Source organism: Bacillus rossius, chromosome 16 (assembly GCF_032445375.1).
Source record: "Bacillus rossius redtenbacheri isolate Brsri chromosome 16, Brsri_v3, whole genome shotgun sequence".
In the NCBI taxonomy this organism is placed as follows: domain Eukaryota; kingdom Metazoa; phylum Arthropoda; class Insecta; order Phasmatodea; family Bacillidae; genus Bacillus; species Bacillus rossius.
The window spans coordinates 5331239-5355319 of NC_086343.1; the positions used below are offsets into that span (position 1 = coordinate 5331239).

Sequence of the window (24081 nt, forward strand, 5' to 3'; positions counted from 1 at the left end):
GGCCTACATTACGCATTCATTCCTCCTCGCGGTCCCCCGGGCGGCAAGGCGGCCTGCCCGCGGCGCACGACTGCTCTGCGGGCTGCCTGCTCCCGCGCTCGCAGGGGCACGCAGCTTCCTTCCCCACCTTGGGGGTTGCTGTCTCAACTAACACACAACGTAGAAAAACACATAACTTAGAAACACACAAGATAGAATATTCTAAGTTATGCCTGTTCTAAGTTACGTGGTTCGGCTTTGTGTGTTTCTAAGTTATGACAGTGTACCAATCTCGGGCATTAGTACAAGTATTTACCAATTAATTTAATAGAAAACTGCGATGACGTCACACTCGTAAATGTCTTCTTGCTGCCGGCACAACAGTTCTGACTTATGATGGTTCTGAGTTATGTGGTTTGGCGTTGTGTGTTTCTAAGTTTTGACAGTTCTAAGTTACGATAGTTCTAAGTTGTGACTTTCTACGTTACGACGTTTCTAAGTTGTGTGTGTATCTGCGTTGCGTGTTTCTAAGTTATGATCGTTCTAACTTATGACCGTTATAATTTATGTTGATTTTTTTTCGAAGGTTTCTAAGTTACGACTGTTCTAAGTTGTGTGTTTCTAAGTCATGTGTGGTTCCCCTCGCCCTGGGACACTGGAACGGAGACGGCCGTGCTGGGCTCTTCCTTTTCGCTGTAGAATCCCAGTACTTGGCCATGTTTGTTCGTCTTCGTATTATAAAAAACGTTTAAAAAAAACCTAACGTTCTGTTATTACTTGTTAGTTATTTTTTTTATTATTTACGTAAATTATGCCCCGTGATATGGTTTCGAAGCGTGTTTTATTTTTTTAAATTTGAATTCAGATTACGTAACCTTGAGATGCGATATCATTCGTTGCCATATGTTAGGTTTCCCCGCGTCGCGGAAGCAGCAGACGCGATAGTGAAATATTACGGGAGATCCTTCTCTATTTCCGTGCCATTAGAAACATCAAACCTTCTCCAAATTTCGTACTAATGGCAGCCAGTGATGGCAATAGTATGTCGATGTATAAAAAAAATCAATATTTCATCCACACATCGCAGCTGTTTTGTCGTAGGAAACCCACTTCGTTGGTCGGTGTTGTCTTTGTGTCGTCCATAATACCTGTTTAGGTTTACCGTTGGGTTTATCTGTTTGACATCAGCTGAATAGTAGGGGGCAGCCTTTTTTTTTTCCGCGAAAAAAAAAAATCTGAACGCCTATTAGACTGCAACCAGGTATACCCGCACCAGAAGGTTTCTTCCTTGTGATTGGCGACCGCCTGCGACAGAAGTCGTTGCCTTTTTTGACCGAGCCACTCAGGACGTGTTTGCTTCCGCACTGAGTTACTGTGATTGGTGTTGCAACAGTAGACGTGTATCTGAAAGAACCTGACCCAATCACAAGACACAGACGATGCTACACTGTTTTAAACTTCCAGCTACTCTCGGAATATTGGCCCTGCTGGATCAGGCTTGTAGTCGTCGCGGCCGGGAAGAGGAGGGGCCGGGGGGGGGGGGACTCACCCTACTGTAACGTCGAATATGTTGCTGCCGACGGAGGAGGACACGGCCATGTCGCCGAAGCCCTTCCTCGCCACGATGACGCTGGTGATGAGGTCCGGGATGGATGTGCCCGCGGCCAGGAAGGTCAGCCCCATCACCTGCGGCACGGCGACACACCTCGCACCTCACACCTCACACCTCACACCAACCAAACCAACAACACCTCACACCTCATATTAACCAAACCAACAACACCTCAACCCTCACACCAACCAAACCAACACCTCACACCTCATACTAACCAAACCAACAACACCTCAACCCTCACACCCACCTCACACCAACCAAACCAACAACACCTCACACCTCATACTAACCAAACTAACAACACCTCAACCCTCACACCCATCTCACACCAACCAAACCAACAACACCTCAACCCTCACACCAACCAAACCAACAACACCTCAACCCTCACACCCACCTCACACCAACCAAACCAACAACTCCTCACACCTCATACTAACCAAACCAACAACACCTCAACCCTCACACCCACCTCACACCAACCAAACAAAAAACACCTCGCACCTCATACTAACCAAACCAACACATCAACCCTCACACCCACCTCACACCAACCAAACCAAAAACACCTCGCACCTCATACTAACCAAACCAACAACACCTCAACCCTCACACCCACCTCACACCAACCAAACCAACAACACCTCACACCTCATACTAACCAAACTAACAACACCTCAACCCTCACACCCATCTCACACCAACCAAACCAACAACACCTCAACCCTCACACCAACCAAACCAACAACACCTCAACCCTCACACCAACCAAACCAACACCTCACACCTCATACTAACCAAACCAACAACACCTCAACCCTCACACCCACCTCACACCAACCAAACCAACAACACCTCACACCTCATACTAACCAAACTAACAACACCTCAACCCTCACACCCATCTCACACCAACCAAACCAACAACACCTCAACCCTCACACCAACCAAACCAACAACACCTCAACCCTCACACCCACCTCACACCAACCAAACCAACAACTCCTCACACCTCATACTAACCAAACCAACAACACCTCAACCCTCACACCCACCTCACACCAACCAAACAAAAAACACCTCGCACCTCATACTAACCAAACCAACACATCAACCCTCACACCCACCTCACACCAACCAAACCAAAAACACCTCGCACCTCATACTAACCAAACCAACAACACCTCAACCCTCACACCCACCTCACACCAACCAAACCAACAACACCTCACACCTCATACTAACCAAACTAACAACACCTCAACCCTCACACCCATCTCACACCAACCAAACCAACAACACCTCAACCCTCACACCAACCAAACCAACAACACCTCAACCCTCACACCCACCTCACACCAACCAAACCAACAACTCCTCACACCTCATACTAACCAAACCAACAACACCTCAACCCTCACACCCACCTCACACCAACCAAACCAAAAACACCTCGCACCTCATACTAACCAAACCAACACATCAACCCTCACACCCACCTCACACCAACCAAACCAAAAACACCTCGCACCTCATACTAACCAAACTAACAACACCTCAACCCTCACACCCATCTCACACCAACCAAACCAACAACACCTCAACCCTCACACCAACCAAACCAACAACACCTCAACCCTCACACCCACCTCACACCAACCAAACCAACAACTCCTCACACCTCATACTAACCAAACCAACAACACCTCAACCCTCACACCCACCTCACACCAACCAAACCAAAAACACCTCGCACCTCATACTAACCAAACCAACACATCAACCCTCACACCCACCTCACACCAACCAAACCAAAAACACCTCGCACCTCATACTAACCAAACCAACAACACCTCAACCCTCACACCCACCTCACACCAACCAAACCAACAACACCTCACACCTCATACTAACCAAACTAACAACACCTCAACCCTCACACCCACCTCACACCAACCAAACCAACAACACCTCACACCTCATACTAACCAAACTAACAACACCTCAACCCTCACACCCACCTCACACCAACCAAACCAAAAACACCTCGCACCTCATACTAACCAAACTAACAACACCTCAACCCTCACACCCACCTCACACCAACCAAACCAACAACACCTCACACCTCATACTAACCAAACTAACAACACCTCAACCCTCACACCCACCTCACACCAACCAAACCAACAACACCTCACACCTCATACTAACCAAACCAACAACACCTCAACCCTCACACCCACCTCACACCAACCAAACCAACAACACCTCACACCTCATACTAACCAAACTAACAACACCTCAACCCTCACACCCACCTCACACCAACCAAACCAACAACACCTCGCGGTGGTGATCCTTTCTCATGCCCTTCTACAAAAGAAGTGCTGAGTTCTGGGAGCGGATACATCTACAAAAAAAAAAAAGAATGGACTTTCTGATCGATGGAATGTACGACTGAAAGAATACGCAGTACATTTTCTGTTGGCGGCTTTGAACCTTTTCTTTTTTTCCATTTCTGGCATTTTCTATTACTCGGGCTGTACTGCAGGGATGGCTATTAGTTGTGGCATTTAGGGAGCAATCCTGAATAAATTATGATTCATTATGATTATGATTTTGAATGTTGCTTGGTTGATTATCCACAACTAAAGCCTGGTTTTAAAAAAAAAACTTTTTTTTATCAAGTCTGCGCTACTCTGCTTCCTGAAGCATGATAGTAGTGTCAATTACTACTACTACTACAAAATATTCTTCATTTAAATTAGATGGCAAATATATTTTTATATTGTTTTGTTGCACAAATATATATATATATATATTAACATTTTTTTAGATATTTGACGATGTAAGTTTTAATACAAATAATTAAGTTCGTGTGCCCTCCAACCTTTCTTTGTGTTCTACGGTATTCAAGTAGCAACAATTACTGTGCCAGTTCAGCGCCACCAGAATGCGCCCTTTTTCACGTCCCTGCACTCGCACGTAGAGCGCGCTACAAGCAACTATAGGCCGTATCGTCCTGCTCAACCTATGATGTTATAAACACCAAAGGTTTGTGTGCGCGTATTTGTACCACTCAGCCCTTCAACAGCCAAGCGGATTTTAAGGAAATTTGGCATGTAGTTACTTTTATGTCCTGGAATAGGACACAGGGTACTTCTCATTCCGGAAAAAAAATGTGTAGTTCCTGTGGGATAGTGACAAAACTTTATAACTGCTCAACGGATTCATTTATTTTAGCGTACTCGGAAGATATAACACAGGTTATAAGTTCTGTAGTGCATTGAAATTTTTGAAGTGGATAGTAATTATCAATGTTATTTTCTCTTTCGTATAAAAATGGTTCTTTAAAATATATAATTATAGCTCGTATTATTTTTTTAAAACTTTTCTTATGTGATATTTTGGAAAAAAAAATATTTTTAAATAACTGCTTTACCCTGCTTCGCACGGGTAGATAAAGATTTTTCGAGTATATTAAAAACAATTACTATAAAAATATTTATATTTAAATTATTCACGTATTCAAGCAGATTTATTTTCGTAGTTAGCCTTAAAAATTTAATTAATTCAAAATTTTGCTATGTGCAAAATTATTTCATTGAAATATTAAAAATAATATTTTACATATTTTGTGACTTGTAACCACTCCAAATTGTTTCAAAGAATTAAATTTTTGACAGCGATAAAATTCGCTGAGGTTGTGTATGATGTGTAACATCTTAGCTCTCGGTATACGGCATTTGGTAGGAGTAACTTCGTGAATGCAAGGGAAGTCGCATGGAACGGAAATGTGTAACAACGATGCTGCCATCTGTGGCGGTCGGCGCGAACCAAAGTTCACAAAGACAAAGGGAAACTTTACGGTACTAACCGTTTAATGAATTAAAACAAGACGGGCGGTATTTTCATAAAATTGTTTTTCGAAAATCAGGTAAAAAGCCTGGATTTATTAATTTTTGAAGTATTTTTCACTTTAATCGGAGCCGTTTCATTACACAATTTAAAATATCGGTCTGCAAATCAAATGATTTAATAGTTCACGTATCTGCACCGGCAGCGAATTATAGCGGCGGGTGCGGAAACTACGTGTGATTCGCTTCAATAAATGAAGGACCACGCTGGGAATTATTTTGAATAATTCGTGTCCGAGTTGCGTATTACAAGTGTGTTTGCGACGGGAAGCCTTTTCACAGACGAGAGAGCCAAACCCCCGATCGTGCATCTTCGGTTTTTTTTTTGGTCATTGTAAATAAATATGGCGGTGTTGATAAAATGATACTAATGGTCAATTAGGTTAGGTTAGCTACATTATAAATACTTTAAAACACTGTGGACGGTTTATTTGGTTAGGATAGCTACATTAAAGATATGGAGGAAAAAAAGCGAGCATGAACTTCGGGGAACTTCGGGTTTTGGCTCTCTCGTCTGTGAAAATAAGGCTTCCAATTCGCGACACGAGAACACGCGTGACTCGCCCATCACCGAGGTCAGAGGTCACACTTCTCCGGCGAGCGCTTAAGGACTCGCTCACCGGGCGCCAGCACAGGGGAGCGAGCGATTGTGGGCCGTACGTACCTCCGGGGGAATCTGGATGGTCTCCCCGGCCACGTTTGCCCACCAGACCATCAAGTACGAGAAGGCGGCGATCCATGCTATGCTGCCCATGAACGTGATGGCGAAGAATTTCTTCCCTGTCGCAAAAAACAGGCAAGACCACACACTTTTTATTCACGAAGGACACTGCGCGCGTTCGTTTAGTTCTCCTGAAGCTTGCACGCGCGTCGAACACTTTTCCACTCTGATGCTTCCTACGGCCTTGGAAGGCTTCAATTGTGCTGGAAATCTCTCTTGTACTGTGTGGCCACCAGGCCACATTTATACTAATTTATTTCGGCTTTATTGAGTTTTACGGATTTATTTCCATTTTAAAATACTCTTTTAATTTGTTAAAGTCAGTCGCTGTATTTTTGTTAATTTATTTATTTATTGTGATTATTTCTTTAATTGGTCATTCTTTGTTTGATTTCTTTATGTTTCGTAAATATTATATATATATATAGTTTCTATGGCCGGCTACTGGGAGCGGTAAAGACGTCACCAGCGCTTGAGTGTCGGCGGAGGAGGTGTGAACTGTGGGACACGGGACGTGTTGAGGAACTCCGCCGCGAGAGCAGCGCTAAGGTATAATTATTTGAATTGTAGCACATCACGAAATGAATCCGCGAATTTCGCAGGTCTCTATTCATTACACTTTTTATGTCTCGGTGGATTTTTGTACCAAACGGAGGTTAAAATTTTTTTTTTTAACGGAAGCTGTTGAACAAGCGAACGTCGAAACCTCTTTGAGATGGTGAAGTTTGTCGGCAATATCTTGTTGACGTTTTTCAAAGCTTGGGGATCTTTTGACGGACGGAGGGTCGGAAATTTTTTCGGGCCTTCTGATGGGCTGGAGGCCGCGTGTTTGACGGACGGATAGGCGCACACGGAACCACGCAAGACGCGACAAGACGTCTCCCGACGGCTTCAACACCGCATTCCCGTCAACGTTTATTTCTTCCCACGTTCTTTCGTACAAAAATGAAGAGTTTTAAAGACGAAGGCTACGTACAAACGGTTGATTTCGAAACTGTATATACCACATCATTCCATGAAGATATTTTCCTTTCAGCTCCTAAAATTCCACTAAACAAGGACATTTTAGAATAAAAAAAATCTTCATATGAACAAGTGAGTAGGGTTGTATTGAAAATTTATTTAAAATCACGAGAAAAAAATTAGAAATATTAGAAGCATATTAATTGAGATTTAATACGCCCCTTCAAATATCCCTACTTCCCTACTAATATTATAAATGTGAATGTAAGTTTGTTTGTTACGCTTTCACGCGAAAACTACTTAACCGATCATCATGAAACATTGTATACGTTTTCTTGGAGGTATTAGAACATAGGGTACTTTTATTGAAAAAATATATATTTTTTACAAAAGATAAAAAAATGTTTGTCAAAAAATCTTAAAATCTAGCTACTTTAACGCCATCTAGCATTCCAGTTATGAAGTTCCAACCCTGAGTGAGTACTGTAATACCGTTGCACTGTATTATCGACGGTCAAATTTCAGAATTCAAAATTATTTATTTTTGTTACAGAGAAATATATTTTATTGATTCATTTATATTGTAATGATCTCTGATACTCATTTAATGGCTTCAATGCAAGCGAAGCCGCGGGTAAAAGCTAGTGAATTGTATAAAATAGGCGTTTCCCGTACTGAACAGACTAATCGATGTGCATACAGCTCTACACCGAGGAGGGGGAAAAAAATCAATTAAATTAATTTTACAAGTGAATATCTACTCAAATTAAAGAAACAACGAGAAAAACAATGTTCGATTGGTCAGTTATAAACACACCAACGGCGTGCCTTATTTTGACGAGTGTTTTGTCCTCGCGCATGCGCAAAGCAGACAGTGGGAAGCGGTCGCCTCGTGTGTTAAGGACGCGGACAGAGAGTGTGTCCCGTGGCGGGAAGCCTAAGATGCACATCAAGTTCTGTCCCTGGCCGATTACACCCGAACAATTATTCACCTTCCGGCCAACCTCGGGTTTATTTATATACATGTTTATATTTCTCTGTTTATTTTAATGTAGCTATAACTAACCTAACTAACCGTCCGTAGTGTTTTAAAGTGTTTTAATGTAGCTAACCTAACCTAACCGACCACTTTTAATATTTGAATTCATTTTTTTCCTGCGCGAAAATAAAACAAATGCCGAGGTTGGCCGAAGGACCCATAGGCGTGCGCACGGTAGGTGCCACAGGTGCCTTGGCACCACCATTAGGGTTAACGTTATTTTGTTTTTTACAAGCACAAATAATACATACTTACAAAAATCCGTATTATTTCCAAAAAAAATATGTTTTCCAATCGTGTCGAGTTACAGATACGTGCTCATAACACTATCAGTATATCAATTATCAATCGAACCAACTATACACACGGAAACAACCCAGTTGCAATTACTTGTGTTGTACACGCGGGCCGCGGCTACGAAACTTCTGAAAAGTAAATACTTCTCATAGTTCTCCTCGAATTACATAGAATGCGCGCTCGATGTCCACTGTTCACTCCACTCGGCAGGCGCACGGAATAATAGCCGCCGTCCGCCAGGGTTTATTTAAAAAAAAAAAGAGAGAGAGTTTAGTTAGTTAAAAGAATAGGCTTACTCAATGACTTATATGCAGTCGCCGACAAAATTTTTTGTTGTATTCCAAAAGTTAAAACTTTTGCCCACTCTTATTTGTGTATTTTTATTATTTTAATATTTTACTTATTTTAGGTATGTTACAAAAACTCCCTTCATTTGATGATTTTAAAACTTAACATTTGAGAATGTTTTTTCTAGCATTTATTTCACGTCTTCAGAAAACATGTAAGTACGGTTTTTTAAAGCCACCAGCATGAATTCCGTGCAAACAATTTGTGCAATTTACTTTATGGCTCAACAAAGCTTACCACTGTAAATAGTTTAATAGTTTTCCTGGCGATTATAAAGTTCAAAGATATAATTTGTCATAAAAAATGTTAAAATTTTTACATCTGTATATTTAATGTTTTTGTTCGGAAACACCTTAAATAGCACCATTTTGCGCTTTCAAATCCTAAATTTTCCGGAAGAGGACCCCCGGACCATCCGCTTTAGGCTCGGGGCCGTGAATGATACGGCTGTTGTGTAATCTGGCACCACCAATACTGAAGTCCTGCGCACGCCTATGCCGAAGGTGAATTGTTCGGGTGTAATCGGGAATGGCAGAACTTGATGTGCATCTCAGGTCTCCCTCCCGTGTTGCAGAGGTCGTAGAGGTCGTAGAGGTCGTAGAGGTGGCAGAGGCTATAGAGGTCGTAGAGGTCGTAGAGGTCGTAGAGGTGGCAGAGGCCTCACCTCGGGGCGTCCTGGTGTCGGGTAGCGTCAGCCACAGCGGGAAGAGGATGGGCAGCACCAGCAGGTACGTGATCCTCTTGCGCGCCGAGTTGGGCCACGACATGTCCAGCGCGTCGTTGGCCTCCTCCTCGTCCTCGGTGTCTCCCATCTGCAACACGACATGGTCACGTCGCCACGTCGTCGCATCGCCGCATCGCCACGTCGCCACGTCGTCACATCGCCGCATCGCCACGTCGTCACGTCGTCGCATCGCCACGTCGTCACATCGCCACGTCGTCGCATCGCCACTTAGTCACATAGTCGCATCGCCACTTCATCACATAGTCACGTCGTCGCATCGCCACGTCGTCACATCGCCACGTCGTCGCATCGCCACTTCGTCACATAGTCGCATCGCCACTTCATCACATAGTCACGTCGTCGCATCGCCACGTCGTCACATCGCCACGTCGTCGCATCGCCACTTCGTCACATAGTCGCATCGCCACTTCATCACATAGTCACGTCGTCACGACGTTGCATCGCCATTTCGTCCCATAGTCACGTCGTCACGACGTCGCATCGCCACTTCGCCACGTCGTCACATCGTCACGTCGTCACGTCGAACTCAACTTTCCAAGCTGTACTTCTTCAGGCGCGTTACGGAAACATGTTCAGAGTGAATTTTTTTTAATGTGCGCGCGCACCATACAATAACATTATCACAGGATAAAAAAAGGGCACGTACAAATAAAAAATTGTATTTTTGCTTTTAAATCTTATACTTTAGTGATTTATTTTGGATACTGGTCCATACAATGAAAAACCATTTATTTATTGTGAAAATTTGTGGTAGAAATCGTTCATTAGCTTTCTCAAGTGTACTTATAAAAGTGAGGTTTCAGCTGACGTGATTCACTCATGAGACACACTTTTAGGCGGTAGTATCCTAAATCATTTTGCTTATAACATTTATTCATTTTTAATAAATGCCTAATATAACCATCTTTAATTGTGTATAAAATGATTTTTTTTTTCCTGCTATCAAGTCATCATTTAATGGTTCTTTTATAACTCAAGGGCAAATTTTTACGCCAGTCGTAGTATGTACTGAAAACATTAAATCATCTGAAATACAGTTTTGGATTAACCGTTTACTCTTTATTTTTAGCGTATCATTCATTAAATTAATAAACTTTGAAACTCATTATTTTATGGTTTCAGTGCATAGTGAGACTAACAAAAGTTTGCCATTCAATAAGGACTTTATTTGTAGGAAATAAAACTTATACGAACAATGGAATATATTGATTTTTATGCATTTATTTATAGTTTAGCGCAAAAACGTTTAATATTGGAAGCAAAATAATTTAAGGTACTAGTAATTACTCATATAATTTCAAACGTAAAACATGTAACGAGCCATATCTCATCACGCATGCAGTGTAAAATGAAATATTTTTTTCGCAAAGGTCGTATTGTAAGGGGAGTATAACAGCTTCATAATTATGTGTATTTTTAAATGGAACATCACAGGCTCTTTGTACTCAACATGACTATTTTTGACACGTGGTTATCTATCCAGCATGCAGTTCGCGGTTGTTTTAGCTCCGCACACAATGCGCGTTTTTTACAAAACCCGTCACGCTTTGTATTTAGAGTAAAAAGAACTATTCAATAACATTATCCATAGCATGAAAGAGTGAACACTGCTTTCTTTTGTTTGTTGCATTTTGTACAATAAATATATGTTATTTTTTAAACTCTATAAAAGATTATTTTTGTTATCAGAACGAGAAGTATACGTGGTACATTTTACCATATGGTTACACTGTTAAATTTTTCATCTTCAAATTACGAAGAACGCTTGATACAAATTATTCAGGGATGTTCGATTTTTGGCGGAATTAAAACAAAACTGGATATTTAGGCTAATTTTGGCTAATTTTGGGAAAAATATTAATAACTTTGAGTAATTTTTCGACAATTATGGCAAATTTTAACGGTCAAGGACAAACATCAATGTCAAGGTCATCCAAGATGGCAACCGTGACGTCTCAATCCAAGATGGCGGACATCGTCTCACGCTCCACACTCCTACTCCTTGGCTCGGACAGGCTATACTATACTACTACTTTCTGTGTGCACAATCGGCGAAGGCCACGTCTACAGCGGCAATTAAACGTGTCTCCCCAGCATCGTGCCCCCGTCTGCGGGGTCTCCCTGCTCGTGTTCCCGTCTGCGGGGTCTCCCTGCCTCGTGTTCCCGTCTGCGGGGTCTCCCTGCATCGTGTTCCCGTCTGCGGGGTCTCCCTGCCTCTTGTCCCCGTCTGCGGGGTCTCCCTGCCTCTTGTTCCCGTCTGCGGGGTCTCCCTGCCTCGTGTCCCCGTCTGCGGGGTCTCCCTGCCTCGTGTTCCCGTCTGCGGGGTCTCCCTGCCTCGTGTTCCCGTCTGCGGGGTCTCCCTGCCTCGTGTTCCCGTCTGCGGGGTCTCCCTGCCTCGTGTTCCCGTCTGCGGGGTCTCCCTGCCTCGTGTCCCGTCTGCGGGGTCTCCCTGCTCGTGTTCCCGTCTGCGGGGTCTCCCTGCCTCGTGTTCCCGTCTGCGGGGTCTCCCTGCCTCTTGTCCCCGTCTGCGGGGTCTCCCTGCTCGTGTTCCCGTCTGCGGGGTCTCCCTGCCTCGTGCCCCCGTCTGCGGGGTCTCACTGCCTCGTGTTCCCGTCTGCGGGGTCTCCCTGCCTCGTGTTCCCGTCTGCGGGGTCTCCCTGCTCGTGTTCCCGTCTGCGGGGTCTCCCTGCCTCGTGTTCCCGTCTGCGGGATCTCCCTGCCTCGTGTTCCCGTCTGCGGGGTCTCCCTGCTCGTGTTCCCGTCTGCGGGATCTCCCTGCCTCGTGTTCCCGTCTGCGGGGTCTCCCTGCCTCTTGTCCCCGTCTGCGGGGTCTCCCTGCCTCGTGTTCCCGTCTGCGGGGTCTCCCTGCCTCGTGTTCCCGTCTGCGGGGTCTCCCTGCCTCTTGTCCCCGTCTGCGGGGTCTCCCTGCCTCTTGTTCCCGTCTGCGGGGTCTCCCTGCCTCGTGTTCCCGTCTGCGGGGTCTCCCTGCATCGTGTTCCCGTCTGCGGGGTCTCCCTGCCTCTTGTCCCCGTCTGCGGGGTCTCCCTGCCTCTTGTTCCCGTCTGCGGGGTCTCCCTGCCTCGTGTTCCCGTCTGCGGGGTCTCCCTGCCTCGTGTTCCCGTCTGCGGGGTCTCCCTGCTCGTGTTCCCGTCTGCGGGGTCTCCCTGCCTCGTGTTCCCGTCTGCGGGGTCTCCCTGCCTTGTGTTCCCGTCTGCGGGGTCTCCCTGCTCGTGTTCCCGTCTGCGGGGTCTCCCTGCCTCGTGTTCCCGTCTGCGGGATCTCCCTGCCTCGTGTTCCCGTCTGCGGGGTCTCCCTGCTCGTGTTCCCGTCTGCGGGGTCTCCCTGCCTCGTGTTCCCGTCTGCGGGGTCTCCCTGCCTCGTGTTCCCGTCTGCGGGGTCTCCCTGCCTTGTGTTCCCGTCTGCGGGGTCTCCCTGCCTCGTGTTCCCGTCTGCGGGGTCTCCCTGCCTCGTGTTCCCGTCTACGGGGTCTCCCTGCCTCGTGTTCCCGTCTGCGGGGTCTCCCTGCCTCGTGTTCCCGTCTGCGGGGTCTCCCTGCTCGTGTTCCCGTCTGCGGGGTCTCCCTGCCTCGTGTTCCCGTCTGCGGGGTCTCCCTGCCTCGTGTTCCCGTCTGCGGGGTCTCCCTGCCTCGTGTTCCCGTCTGCGGGGTCTCCCTGCTCGTGTTCCCGTCTGCGGGGTCTCCCTGCCTCGTGTTCCCGTCTGCGGGATCTCCCTGCCTCGTGTTCCCGTCTGCGGGGTCTCCCTGCCTCGTGTTCCCGTCTGCGGGGTCACCCTGCCTCGTGTTCCCGTCTGCGGGGTCTCACTGCCTCGTGTTCCCGTCTGCGGGGTCTCCCTGCTCGTGTTCCCGTCTGCGGGGTCTCCCTGCTCGTGTTCCCGTCTGCGGGGTCTCCCTGCCTCGTGCCCCCGTCTGCGGGATCTCCAATTAGCGGCCGGCTTCCGGCCGGTCGATGCGAGGCGCGACCCGCGACCCGCGCCGGAAGTGGGTCGATCCCGGCGGCTCCCCCTCCTCTCCAACACGCCTCTGTTAGTCTGTCCGGCCACGCTGTCCGCCTCGCTCTCTGAAGTGTAGCGCGCCAAAATCACTTATAGCCGAGTTTCATTTTGTGGGGAAAAAGCTGGATGACAAAAATGTTATTGTGGTTAAGACCTACCGTTCGTTTCTTTAAATAGTTCCTGATCCGTTACTGAAATTCTCTTTGGAAAAACAATTGCACTCAGTAGAGTAAGAGGTTGTGGTGGGAAGCACCAGGACTGAACAGTGAGACCACAGCAGACGGAGGAGACTCACGTTGTCGTCGAGGGGCCGCGCCACGCCGTTGGGCTGCTCCAGCTGCGTCTCCTGGCTCTTCTCGGCCTCGAGGCGCTGCGCCACCGTCACGTGGTGGGCGGCCGAGCTGGTGGCGGCGCCGTGGTGCGGCTTGGTCGCGTCCAGCAGCACCTTCAGCGACGCGATGGCGTGCAGCTGCGTCGCCTTCTCGTCCACTTTCCCTGCGCACACCCCTCCCGTCAGCCGCGACAAGCCTCACACACCTCCCGTTAACCCTCACACTCCTCCCGTCAGCCGCGACAACCCTCACATTCCTCCCGTGAGCCGCGACAACCGTCACACTCCTCCCGTGAGCCGCGACAAGCCTCACACTCCTCCCGTAAACCCTCACACTCCTCCCGTCAGCCGCGACAAGCCTCACACACCTCCCGTTAACCCTCACACTCCTCCCGTCAGCCGCGACAACCCTCACATTCCTCCCGTGAGCCGCGACAACCGTCACACTCCTCCCGTGAGCCGCGACAACCCTCACACTCCTCCCGTGAGCCGCGACAAGCCTCACACTCCTCCCGTCAACCCTCACACTCCTCCTTGTGAGCCACGACAACCATCACACTCCTCCCGTGAGCCGCGACAACCCTCACATACCTCCCGTGAGCCGCGACAAGCCTCACACTCCTCCCGTCAACCCTCACACTCCTCCTTGTGAGCCACGACAACCATCACACTCTTCCCGTGAGCCGCGACAACCCTCACACTCCTCCCGTGAGCCGCGACAAGCCTCACACTCCTCCCGTCAACCCTCACACTCCTCCTTGTGAGTCACGACAACCATCACACTCCTCCCGTCAGCCGCGACAACCCTCACATTCCTCCCGTGAGCCGCGACAACCGTCACACTCCTCCCGTGAGCCGCGACAACCCTCACACTCCTCCCGTGAGCCGCGACAAGCCTCACACTCCTCCCGTCAACCCTCACACTCCTCCTTGTGAGCCACGACAACCATCACACTCCTCCCGTGAGCCGCGACAACCCTCACACTCCTCCCGTGAGCCGCGACAAGCCTCACACTCCTCCCATGAGCCGCGACAACCCTCACACTCCTCCCGTGAGCCGCGACAAGCCTCACACTCCTCCCGTCAACCCTCACACTCCTCCTTGTGAGCCACGACAACCATCACACTCCTCCCGTGAGCCGCGACAACCCTCACACTCCTCCCGTGAGCCGCGACAAGCCTCACACTCCTCCCATGAGCCGCGACAACCCTCACACTCCTCCCGTGAGCCGCGACAAGCCTCACACTCCTCCCGTCAACCCTCACACTCCTCCTTGTGAGCCACGACAACCATCACACTCCTCCCATGAGCCGCGACAAGCCTCACACTCCTCCCGTCAACCCTCACACTCCTCCCGTGAGCCGCGACAAGCCTCACACTCCTCCCGTCAACCCTCACACTCCTCCCGTGAGCCGCGACAAGCCTCACACTCCTCCCGTCAACCCTCACACTCCTCCTTGTGAGCCACGACAACCATCACACTCCTCCCGTGAGCCGCGACAACCCTCACACTCCTCCCGTGAGCCGCGACAAGCCTCACACTCCTCCCGTCAACCCTCACACTCCTCCTTGTGAGCCACGACAACCATCACACTCCTCCCGTGAGCCACGACAACCATCACACTCTTCCCGTGAGCCGCGACAAGCCTCACACTCCTCCCGTCAACCCTCACACTCCTCCTTGTGAGCCACGACAACCATCACACTCCTCCCGTGAGCCGCGACAACCCTCACACTCCTCCCGTGAGCCGCGACAAGCCTCACACTCCTCCCGTCAACCCTCACACTCCTCCTTGTGAGCCACGACAACCATCACACTCCTCCCGTGAGCCGCGACAACCCTCACACTCCTCCCGTGAGCCGCGACAAGCCTCACACTCCTCCCATGAGCCGCGACAACCCTCACACTCCTCCCGTGAGCCGCGACAAGCCTCACACTCCTCCCGTCAACCCTCACACTCCTCCTTGTGAGCCGCGACAACCCTCACACTCCTCCTTGTGAGCCACGACAACCATCACACTCCTCCCGTGAGCCGCGACAACCCTCACACTCTTCCCGTGAGCCGCGACAACCCTCACACTCCTCCCGTGAGCCGCGACAAGCCTCACACTCCTCCCGTCAACCCTCACACTCCTCCTTGTGAGCCACGACAACCATCACACTCCTCCCGTGAGCCGCGACAACACACACACTCCACTTAAAATTGTGTTCCGAAACAGCCTACCCCAATTTTATATACATTATTTAGGGAAGCCTTCTTTTCACAGACGAGAGAGCCAAACTCCCGATCGTGCATCTTCCGTTTTTTTTTTGTTCATTGTAAATAAATATGGCGGTGTTGATAAAAGGATACTAATCGTCAATTAGGTTAGGTAAGCTACATTATAAATACTTTAAAACATTGTGGACGGTTGATTTGGTTAGCATTGCTACATTAAAGATACTGCGAAATCATGTAAACGGTTTCCCAGCCCTGGATAGCTACATATTAAAAAGTTATTCGCTGAGCAACCAATAAAATGATTTTACAGTATTTTTAATGTAGCTATACTTACCTAATATAACCAACCATCCACAATGTTTTAAAGTATTTATAATGTAGCTAACTTATCCTAATCGACCGCAAAATTTAATGCCACACCGGTTTATACAATGAGATAGAACGGAAAAAAAAGCGAGCATGAACTTCGGGTAACTTCGGGTGGCTCTCTCTTCTGTGAAATGAAGGCTTCCCGTTTCGGGGGGCGGGGGGCGCGATAAAACAACAAACAAACGACACATTTACCTCTCTTAGCCTGTAGTGGCCCTGGCCGAGGTATCTAAACACGCTTGTAATAATAATTACTTTAGTTTTTTTTTCGTGATTTATTTAATACTGATTAACGAAACCGTTAATAATTTTACTGCCAGTATTCTTAAGTAAAAATCTGGGATACGTCATGGTTAACTTGGTCGGCTTTGAAATCCCCTCAGAGCCGCCCATGTTGGATATCTGAAGGATCTTCCACCCCAGGAGGAGAGCGGTATTTGGCCCAAACAAAAACCGTTCTATCTTGAAACTTTTGTTGTTTGGTTTCCACGGGGACCAGCGCCGTGTGACCCAAGCCTCTCAGATTGGAATGGATGGGATCAGAAGTTTTTTTTTTATGTATTTTTTATATATATATATTTTTTTGAAGTTAAAACTTCTTTAGCCACGTTGAGCGATTTTTTTGGTAGGGGGCAAAATTTATGGGTTCGCGTCACCGACATGCTAGTGACGTGTTGCGCCAGACTGGCGACGCGCAGCGGCCTGTGTACATGTATACACACATATACACACTAATACACTGTACATACTCGACTGTATCATGTGCGTGTTGGACTCTTTTTTTGGATGGGTGAAACCTTGTGAGTTCGCATCACCGACATGCTGTAGTAGCAGTAAGTGAAGTTAATTTGACCACGTGAATACATGACATAGGTCTGACATCACTGGTAAGTCACAGCTAAGTAATGAATTTTTACGTAATTTTTACGTACCACTGATATCTGTTGTGACTAAAAAATGATGTAAGGATAAATGATATTATGCTGACATCGTACTGATATGATACCGATATCATTTTCTTACGTACATTTGACGTAGAAATGATGTCATATTACACATTTAAAAACAAAGTTTTAAGTTTTCACTTCTGTTGACAGTCCCCATGACTGGCTATTTTTTTTTTAATGAAACAGGACACCTGGATACAACAGCCCGAACCTGTGAGTAGTCCGTGTCGTTATCTTCGCGTGAATGACGTCACACTGCCGCACGGAACACCGCCCTGTCTACAGTTGCGATGCCCGATGTCCGGATACACCGAGTTCCAAAGTTGTCATCGGAGCGCAGTAAATATGGAGCACCAAAACAATCTATTTTTTTTGACGTGACAACGTCTAATAAATCGATAAACGCCGGCTGCACCCACGCAAAAGTGTCCCGTAACGCACATTGTCCCACTACGATGTGTCCCGTTACGCTCATTGTACGCTTACGCCGCATCTATCTCTCTTCCACTCGATTGGAACAACCATCGATTTGACTTTTCAATCATGTTTTCGTCGTTTGAATTATTAATATTATTTAATTTAACGATCGTCCATCGATTTTCAGCACAATCGGTACGGTTATTTAAAAGTAATGTGCAATTTTAAAATACGTTTTTTTACGAACAATGGTGTTTTACAGTTACACATTATAACTCAAATTACACACGGGATCTTTTGCACAATGTTTTAAAAAAAATATTTTAACATATTATAAATAAGTTTTGTGTATTTGGGATGCGTATTTGTTATAAAATCGTATAATAAAAACGAAATAATATTATTCCCCTACGGTGCTAACATCTACGGTGACGGACGCGAACCGAACGGATCACGCAATCTATCCGTTTTGGATGCAGCTGTGCAGGTCTTCAGCAGGGGTTTCGGAGGAGGTGTTCGGCTCGTCTCCGGCAACATCCCGCCCTCCAAACTTGTTTGCGACGTGGCACGGCGGGGTATGGGGGTTGGAGAGGGGGAGGCGAGGGTTGTCATCTCGCAGTAGCTCCCGTACTTTGCCTATTCTCCCCCCCTGGTTGTCCCCTTGTCGACCCGCCTGTCGAGACCCTGCCCCCCCCCCCTCCCCTGGTCGCCAGCGAGGCGAACATAACAGAGGCTGGAATACGTCCTTCCTTCCCCTACCCCCTACCCCCTGCCCCTTCTTCTACAGGACCCGGAAGTTGGCGAGGAGAGAATTCGTCCCGGGGAATTTCCATCCGTCTGCCGCGACCACACGTGGGCGGAGTGGGAAAACAAACGTGTTTTTTTCCCGGAAAAGGGTTTTGCGGGGATTGAGGTGAAAGAGGGAGGGAGGACCTCAGAACCAGGGTGCGGTACGTGTGTGTGTGTGTGTGTGTGTGAGAGAGAGAGAGAGAGAGAGAGAGAGAGAGAGAAGGGTAACTTCGTCGTGTGTAACATGGGATGTTTCCTCGACGTGGCAACCGCATGACGTATCACCCCCCACCCTTTTTTTCCCCCTCCACCAAGCACCTCCACCAGCTCGCAAACTTCCCAGGTGAAGCAGGAAGGGAAATCCATATTCCCCAGCGCGTGGGCCGCTTGGGTCGAGAACAATCCTTAAAAAAAAATATTTCAATGATGACATGTTTTATAATTCTTGCTGTGCCAGCTTTCTCAGGCATTTTTTAAAACTTAAGATAAATTATGTATGATGACAATTTTTTAAGTTTACCAAATATATCCCGGGGTGGTTTCACTATCATGAAGCGACATTTAGGACACCAATATGTTCTGGTGTGGACCCTAGTGTTTGCTTCATAGGCTTCCGTTCCAGTTTCACGAAACTACTACTACCAAGTGCCGTGTACCAAGAGCTAAGTCGTTTACACATCAAAACGTCAAATTAAAAAAAAAAATTGGTTGTCTGTAAAGTCGGTTCACGGACGATAGTTTAACGTGACAACGTCATAACAAAACATTGATGAAATGATTGCATACTTTTATGAATGAAATTGAATCATTTTTATTTTTATAATAAAAGAATAAATACTTGAAATTATACTAGTAATCAGATTTTTAAAATGCAAGAATAATTAACCATTATTGCCGAAATTGTTGTTGTAATAAGCAATGAAAACCACATTAACTTTTCACTTCACTTTATAAACAGTCGAGTGGAAGGGCGATAGATGCGGCGCAAGCGTACAATGAGCGTAACGGGACACAGCGTAACGGAACAATGTGCGTAACGGGACACTTTTTCGTGCGTGCAGCAGGCGTTAATCGATTTATTAGACTTTGTCACGTAAAAAAATTAAAACGCTAGAATATTTTATTTTGGCTGAAAAAATACTGCTGAAACCAAGATGACGTCTGTCGGGTCCCAACTACCCTTCTTAAAGTAAAAAACTTTGCAGGTTAGTCTGACTCAGTAGTAGTTTCTTTTGCCTCTAGCCTCCACTGTGCGTTGTATGAGCCGGACAAGGGACCAGTTATCTGGAAACTGATAAATCCTTCAAGTTAGCATTGTATTTTTTAAAATTCTTTTCCGTGTTTAATATTGTACTTATAATCCAAAACGACTTAAGTCCTCATTTTGCAATTTTTTTATTGAAGATTATATCTTAAAAGTTCTTTTTTTTCCCCCTTCAGCTTTTAGTGATAGTTATAAGAGCGTAAGACCAATATTTTAGCTTAACCAGACAAGCTTGATTTAGTACTATATAGAGGCGAGCAGGATATTTCTTCTAGCTTAGTACTTTAGTAGAAGATGCTACCCTGAAGATGGGTAATGCAATGTCTACCGAAACGTCGGTGAAACCTTTCGGCCTTCGACGCTAGCCGAGGCGACCCCCAGACAATGGCCGTCGTGAAGAGCCTGCTGATCCTCGCTGACTTTTTAGATTTGTCTGTAATCTCCGCGAGACGATCGCTCTCTTTCTCCGCAGACGGCGTCGCGAGCGGGGGAGAGATACGGTGAGGCCGTGGCATCTCCGGACACTTGCCGGGAGTCCCATCGTTATTCACGCCGTCGTCGTCCCCACTCCAGGGAGATGGACTGTCGCACGTGATCTCTTTCCCTCGGCAGCTCTTTGTGATGCGGGTTGCGTTGTCCTCTCCTTTTCCCCTCCCCTGGGCGCGTAGGCCGCCCGCGCGCCGCGTGACCCCTGAGCCGCCGCCGCCGGGCAACCCGCAGTGCGCGCCTGCCCCGCGGGGTTGCCTGCCCTGACGGCGCCCGTCCCACCCTGTTAGCCTTGGCCGGGGGGGACCCACCACAACGCCGAACGTACAATAACCCCGAAAACCATAACGCCGAATGCCAAATTGACTACAACGCCGACAGCTAGAAAACTGCTGTGTACCACAACGCCGAATTACCACAACGCCGAAATACATTAACGCCGAAAAAATGTCATTAAAGGACTGCCGCAAAGGTTAGGTTAGGTTAGGTTAGTTTAGGTTAGGCTAGGTTAGACTAGTTTAGACTAGCCTAGGTTAGGTTAGGTTGTGGTATTTCGGCGTTAAGATACATTTAAGAAACACACACAAATTCATTCAGTTGTTTTTCATTTTTTTCCTGTGGCCCGCAGCAACCTTTTTCGGCGTTACTGTATTTCGGCGTTGTGGTACACAGCAGTTTTCTAGCTGTCGGCGTTGCTGTCAATTTGGCATCCGGCGTTACGGTATTCGGCGTTATTGTACGTTCGGCGTTGTGGTATTTCGGCGTTGTGGTATTTCGGCGTTGTGGTAAGGACCCACGGCCGGGTCCCTGGTCTGAGTTACCTACCGGGTGGTTCGGGATGTTGGAACCTCTCTTGCGGGTACAATCATCGGGAGTGGTCCGGAGCGGAAAATGTCATGCGAACTTTCGGATTCCCCCCCCCCCCCCCCCCCACACACACACCTTTTTTTCCCCCCAGTATCAACCGAGAGGTTCTCGTCTATTAACAGCTACTTCACCTAATGACTCAAGAGTTAATATTATTATTTTCAAATTTAGAAACAAAAAGTAATTACGTAATCTATGACTGAAACGTTTCAAGGAAGAAAAAAAAGTGATAAGTTTTTTCAGTACTCGCCAGATATGTGTAACATCGAACCGCAGTAACGAGAAAAATTATGTTCTCGTGTTGCAAACACACTTAAAGTACGAGAGACTGACAAAAAATTTAATATTATAATTCTTTAAAATAATGCCGAGCGTGATAAATATTACGAAAATTTTTTTTCCAACTAAATTCATGGACGCGGATCTCGCGTCGTTCCCGTACTCACACAGAGCAGACACGTCGACTGCTGACTCGTTTCATGAGCGGACCGAAATTTTAAAACACTGTAACTAAACAGCTCCAATAAAAGAGGGAAAGACTTTTAAAAATACTAAACCTCGGCTTTGGACCTGATTTTCGACAAGAAATTTTATTAAAATCCATAAAACAGCTAATACCATAAAAAAATTGGTTGTCTGTAAAGTCGGTTTACGGACGATAGTTAAACGTGACAACGTCATAACAAAACATCGATGAAATTATTGCATACTTTTATGAATAAAATTGAACCATTTTTATTTTAGTAATAAAAGAATAAATACTTGAAACTATACTAGTAATCAGATTTTTAAAATGCAAGAATAATGAACCTTTATTGCCGAAATTGTTTTGTAATAAGCAATGAAAACCACATTAACTTTTCACTTCACTTTATAAACAGTCGAGTGGAAGAAAGATAGATGCAGCGCAAGCGTACAATGAGCGTAACGGAACAATGTGCGTAACGGGACACTTTTTCGTGCGTGCAGCCGGCATTCATCGATTTATTAGACGTTTTCACGTCAAAAATTTCCCCGTTGCTTTTTTTAAACTTTTGTTCTCGCCATCCGCCACAGATGGCAGCACCGTGGTTACACATTTCCGTTCCGTGCGCCTTCCGTTCCATTCACGAAATTACTCCCACCAAATGCCGTACACTGAGAGATAAGATGTTACACATAAAAATGGAGCAAATCTACATTTATTAGTTAATAAGTTATAGTGTCTTGACTAATATTAACGAAGCTCCTAACGCTAAAAATAAATTTATTTTCATTACTTAAGTTGAACTAAGTACAAGAAATAAGTGAAAGACTCATTTTAAATGCTTCTAATAAAAATGTGTAGTTATTTCGAAGGCTCAGAAAAAAATTATTGGAATTTCTGAAATATAAATCCTAACCATTAATAATGAAAGTTTGTGTACTGAAAATTGAGACGTGACACACTCACCATATGTTTTGTTCATAAATTTGTTTCCTTGGAAAAGTTTTCCCCAGTTAATAGTGCAGGTGACACACACGTACTTGTGTTTTAGCTTTTGTATGAATTCAGAAGCAGGTTTTTATGCGGCTATCGAGGCATGGTGAGTTTTCGGGGTTTTTTCTTTATTGTATTGAGATCTTGACTTAACTAAGCTTTGTGGAACCTTTTTGTGAGTCTACTTTAACAGCATATTAACTATGTTCGTAGTTTTACAATCATTGTGCGGCTAAAGTTATTGATACGCTTAGCTGTAAATAAGTTTGAAAATTTATCATCTTCATGAATGATCGCGAAAGGTCTACACAATACTAGTGCGATTATTTAAACTCATTTGTTGCTTCATATACACTGTTATTCCAGAATACTTGTCGAACTATGTGCCACGGTAATTAAATATATTATGGACTATAGTTAAGTTTTAAGGAAAAAATAATTAATAGAAATCGACATATAGTTGTAAAAACTGTGACCAAGTATTAAAAAAACACACTATATTTGGAAAATTTCTAGGTGGGTTTATTTTAAGAATTTGCTTATATTTTAACACCTGGACCAATATATTCAAAAATTAGAATTGTGACACTTAAAACGTCACAGATTCATCTCAGACATATAATAATTAGAATTATAATATAGGTGGCCAGTATCATTAACCTCAAACGGAAAAGTTTAAAGTTATGTATTTAATTTAATTTCATTTCTTGTTTACAAGAGATTGACAAAATATTAACAATTTAAATTAACAGCTTATTACGCAAAAAAATATGAAACGAATATATTTATAATTCAGAAAAATATATTACTTAAAAAATCTACTAGCTTTACTTTATATGGCTTAAATTCTCAGTAAGTAACTGACTCTTGCTTTCCTGTATGCCTACAAGACTTCACAACCGCCTCAATATTAATTATAACTGCCTGAAAAGCAATTGACATTATTACAAAATCATCAAATCTTTTATTTTTATCTGAATAATTCCAGTGAAATTGCATCAACTGTAACACGTTTTCAGTCAGATTTAATATTTTTGGTGTCATTACCAGCATTTCAGGTTATGTATGTGTTAATACTTGAAAAAATTTGAAGGGGGAAAAAAGTGTTATTATACACAGTATTTCACCGTTATTCACGTTGCAAAATAGGAGAACAGTAACGTCTAATTAATGGCCATACCGAATTACTTCTTTATTGCATTTTCAGTGGGTCGTTCCATTTGCAACACAGAGACTCTTCCTGTGGACGCAAAACCTAATGTCGATCTATGTGGCGTTTGCACCGTTATAA

General features: G+C 45.7%; 1 protein-coding gene across 4 annotated transcripts in view; it reads right to left on the bottom strand.

Annotated features, from left to right (window-relative positions):
- LOC134540175 (sodium/potassium/calcium exchanger Nckx30C) overlaps positions 1 to 24081 on the bottom strand; it is a 178432-nt gene that overhangs the window by 9928 nt on the left and 144423 nt on the right. For all 4 annotated transcript variants that reach the window (XM_063382734.1, XM_063382733.1, XM_063382732.1 and 1 more), the window contains 4 exons: positions 13934 to 14133; positions 9547 to 9694; positions 6179 to 6294; positions 1529 to 1665 (listed from right to left, as the gene is read on the bottom strand). In XM_063382734.1, the coding sequence (XP_063238804.1) occupies positions 1529 to 1665; positions 6179 to 6294; positions 9547 to 9694; positions 13934 to 14133 (601 nt within the window). The remainder of the gene's footprint in view (positions 1 to 1528; positions 1666 to 6178; positions 6295 to 9546; positions 9695 to 13933; positions 14134 to 24081) is intronic.